General features: G+C 43.5%; 1 protein-coding gene across 1 annotated transcript; it reads left to right on the top strand.

The window, feature by feature from the left end:
- Positions 1–253: 253 nt before the first annotated feature.
- On the top strand, positions 254–1,331 carry LOC142748405 (P2Y purinoceptor 4-like). The gene has a single exon (XM_075855505.1). It carries the CDS (start codon positions 254–256, stop codon positions 1,325–1,327), a length of 1,074 nt encoding a protein of 357 aa, XP_075711620.1. The 3' UTR covers positions 1,328–1,331.
- The last annotated feature ends 1,445 nt before the right edge of the window (positions 1,332–2,776 follow it).

Below are 2,776 nucleotides of genomic sequence, written 5' to 3'. Positions count from 1 at the left end.
ATTTCCCCAAAATATAATGCGTGAGGAATGTTGGGTAATAAATGCTTAGAATTAGTGGGGCAAAATTGCTACTGTGAGGTCTATATTTCCTAGTTTATGTCATTTCGAGTGCTTATATGATTATGTACAAGTGAAATAACACTGTCTCTTTTCTCCTTTTCCATCCCCACCTTTCTTATCTTCTCCAGACCTTCCTCAATTCTACAACACTGTGATGCTGGGACCCCATAGTTCTGTAAACACCCTATCCAGCATGCCCTCCTCTTCCTTCACCCCTTTTCTTAACTCCTCAACCCCCACCTCATCCTCATCACCAGGTTCGTCATGTCAACTGGACGAGTCCTACAAGCACATCTTCTTGCCAACCTGCTACCTCATCACCTTCCTGCTCAGCTTGGCTTTGAACTCCATTGTACTCACACGTTGCTTACGTCGACCTTGGAACCCATCATTGGTCTATATGTTTAACCTGGCACTCAGTGACCTCATGTACAGCTTGTCCTTGCCCTTTCTTATTGCCAGTTACATCTCTCGTGACCGCTGGTTATTTGGAGACCCCATGTGTCGCCTGGTTCGATTCCTCTTCTACTTCAACCTTTACTGCAGCATCTTCTTCTTGACATGTATCTCGTTCCACCGCTACCTTGGCATCTGCCATCCCATGCGTTCCATGAGGTTGGAGACTATGCGTTGGGTGAGGGCAACCTGTCTACTAGTATGGGCCGTGGTGTTTGCTATGACCTCGCCTATACTGCTGTTTGCTCGTACAGGACCTCTCGAAGGCCCAGAAGATATAGTGACCTGTTGGGATGATGCCCTAGATGCGGACCTTCAACGATACATGCCCTATGGACTCTTTCTACATGTAGCAGGCTTTTTCTTGCCCTTTTCACTGACTGCCTGGTGCTACTCAAGAGTGGTGCGCACCCTCTGCCGGACTCTTCGTGGGGGTGTTGTACCAGGGCCAGTGCCAGGTGTGGTCCAAAGACGCAAGTCCATCCGGACCATTGTCACCATCACGCTTCTGTTTGCTCTTTGCTTCTTACCTTTCCATATCACCCGTACAATTTTCCTGACAATGCGGGCCAATGGCGCGGCTTTAGGTGGATGTCGTGCCCTGGGTGTGGTGGCCGTCTGCTACAAAGTAACCCGGCCTCTGGCCAGCGCCAATGCTTTTCTCAATGCCCTGCTGTATTTTCTGACCAAGGAGCCCTGTGGTCGAGCCTTGAGGGTCAAGAAAGAGAGAGAGCAAATGGGTAAGGGGGACAAAAAGAGACCCACTACAAATGGACAACCCTGGAGTAACTTTTACCCACAATTCCCTTGAAGACATTACAGGGACTTATGGAAAAAAAACTACTTTTTCAAAGATGGAGAACATTACAAAGCATTTTTTATGTCCTTCAGTTATTATCTTTTATTTGTGTGTTATAAAATGTACCATTTAGGAGTCTACCAAAGCAGTGACAACTCCATTGGTAGCTGTGTCACTCAGATATCCTAGACAAGGTGGCTGAATAGATTTTTTTGACAGCTTGACAGAAGAGGACAACTCAAGGACTTTTTATTTTTTGAGGGGGTGGGGTGCTCTTTTAAATATAGTATGCAATTATTTATCACAATGGCCTGAAGAAGATATATATATCCCACACCTATGGGAAAGTAAAGGAAAAATGAATGACATTGTCTACAATGCGGCCCATAAACGTATAGACTCTCAGAAACCTTCCTCTACCATGGAAGGAAAATACTGTATATACTAAGAAATGGGCAAAATAATTTTTCTGATGGCAAACACGTATTTTCTATGTCTCTTTTATGCTCTGTAAAAGAAGTATGTATGGGATACAACGTTCTGCTATTTTAGAATCTTCTTCATTTTTCTTTACAATTTGGACACTAGGTGGCGCTTTTAACTGTTGTTTGTATTTAAGCAATGCAAATATACAGAGAAATGGGATTCTCTGTGCTGAACTGTTTATATTTTACTAAATAAAAAGATCACTGGCCGGATGTATGAAATAATGACGCATCTTTTAATATAATGTAAGCCTGTTTATATTTATTTATTTATGTGCTGTAATATAATATATGACCAGAGTTATATATTTATCTATCCACTTTGGTATATTTCACACATCTGTAGCTTGTTGCCATATTATGAGAGGGAAGCTACTAAGGCCCAAGAGTCAGGAACTGACAGTCTGACAGGCTTGATTTAATCTACAGAAGATGAATCGGACAACTAATGCACCTGGGTCCTATGGTGATGGCATGCTGCTGCTGCTGCTACACTCAGGGGGTCTGGCCTCTAAAGGGGTCCATTTGTCAATCCCACATATATCACAACATGACAGGTACCGGATGATCTCATCTACATGTTGAGTATGTGTAGGGATTGTGTCTATATACAGCAGCTAATCTCAGCAAGCACAGCTGCAGTGTAAAGCATAGGGAAAACACCGGACAGCACCCAGAGCCAATAGACAATGCAACTAATCTGGCGTCACTGATCATAACAGTGCAGTCATCAAGCAGAGCTAAACACAAGAAAAAAAATAGCAGCTAAGCATACCCACTACTATTTAAGAGCAGGCACGGTGATGCCACTAGTTCTAGTTCAAGGACAGGGCATTGTAAGTATGCATATTGCACCCTTTTTGCCTTCTCTGATCCTACCAAGATCTTTGCATCATAGCAGCCAACTGAATCTGCCACTAGGGGGAGCTGACTGCAAACAGATTTTTACAGCTCCCATAGAGTTACAATTCTAGCT

The sequence above is a fragment of the Rhinoderma darwinii genome, chromosome 3 (genome assembly GCF_050947455.1).
Source record: "Rhinoderma darwinii isolate aRhiDar2 chromosome 3, aRhiDar2.hap1, whole genome shotgun sequence".
Taxonomy (NCBI): Eukaryota; Metazoa; Chordata; class Amphibia; order Anura; family Rhinodermatidae; genus Rhinoderma; species Rhinoderma darwinii.
Note: the sequence above shows the minus strand (reverse complement) of the source record. Positions and strands in the feature narration are given on the sequence as shown.

Excerpts from the sequence above, each read along its gene's own strand:
- LOC142748405 (XM_075855505.1), top strand. The coding sequence starts at position 254 with ATGCCCTCCTCTTCCTTCACCCCTTTTCTTAACTCCTCAACCCCCACC.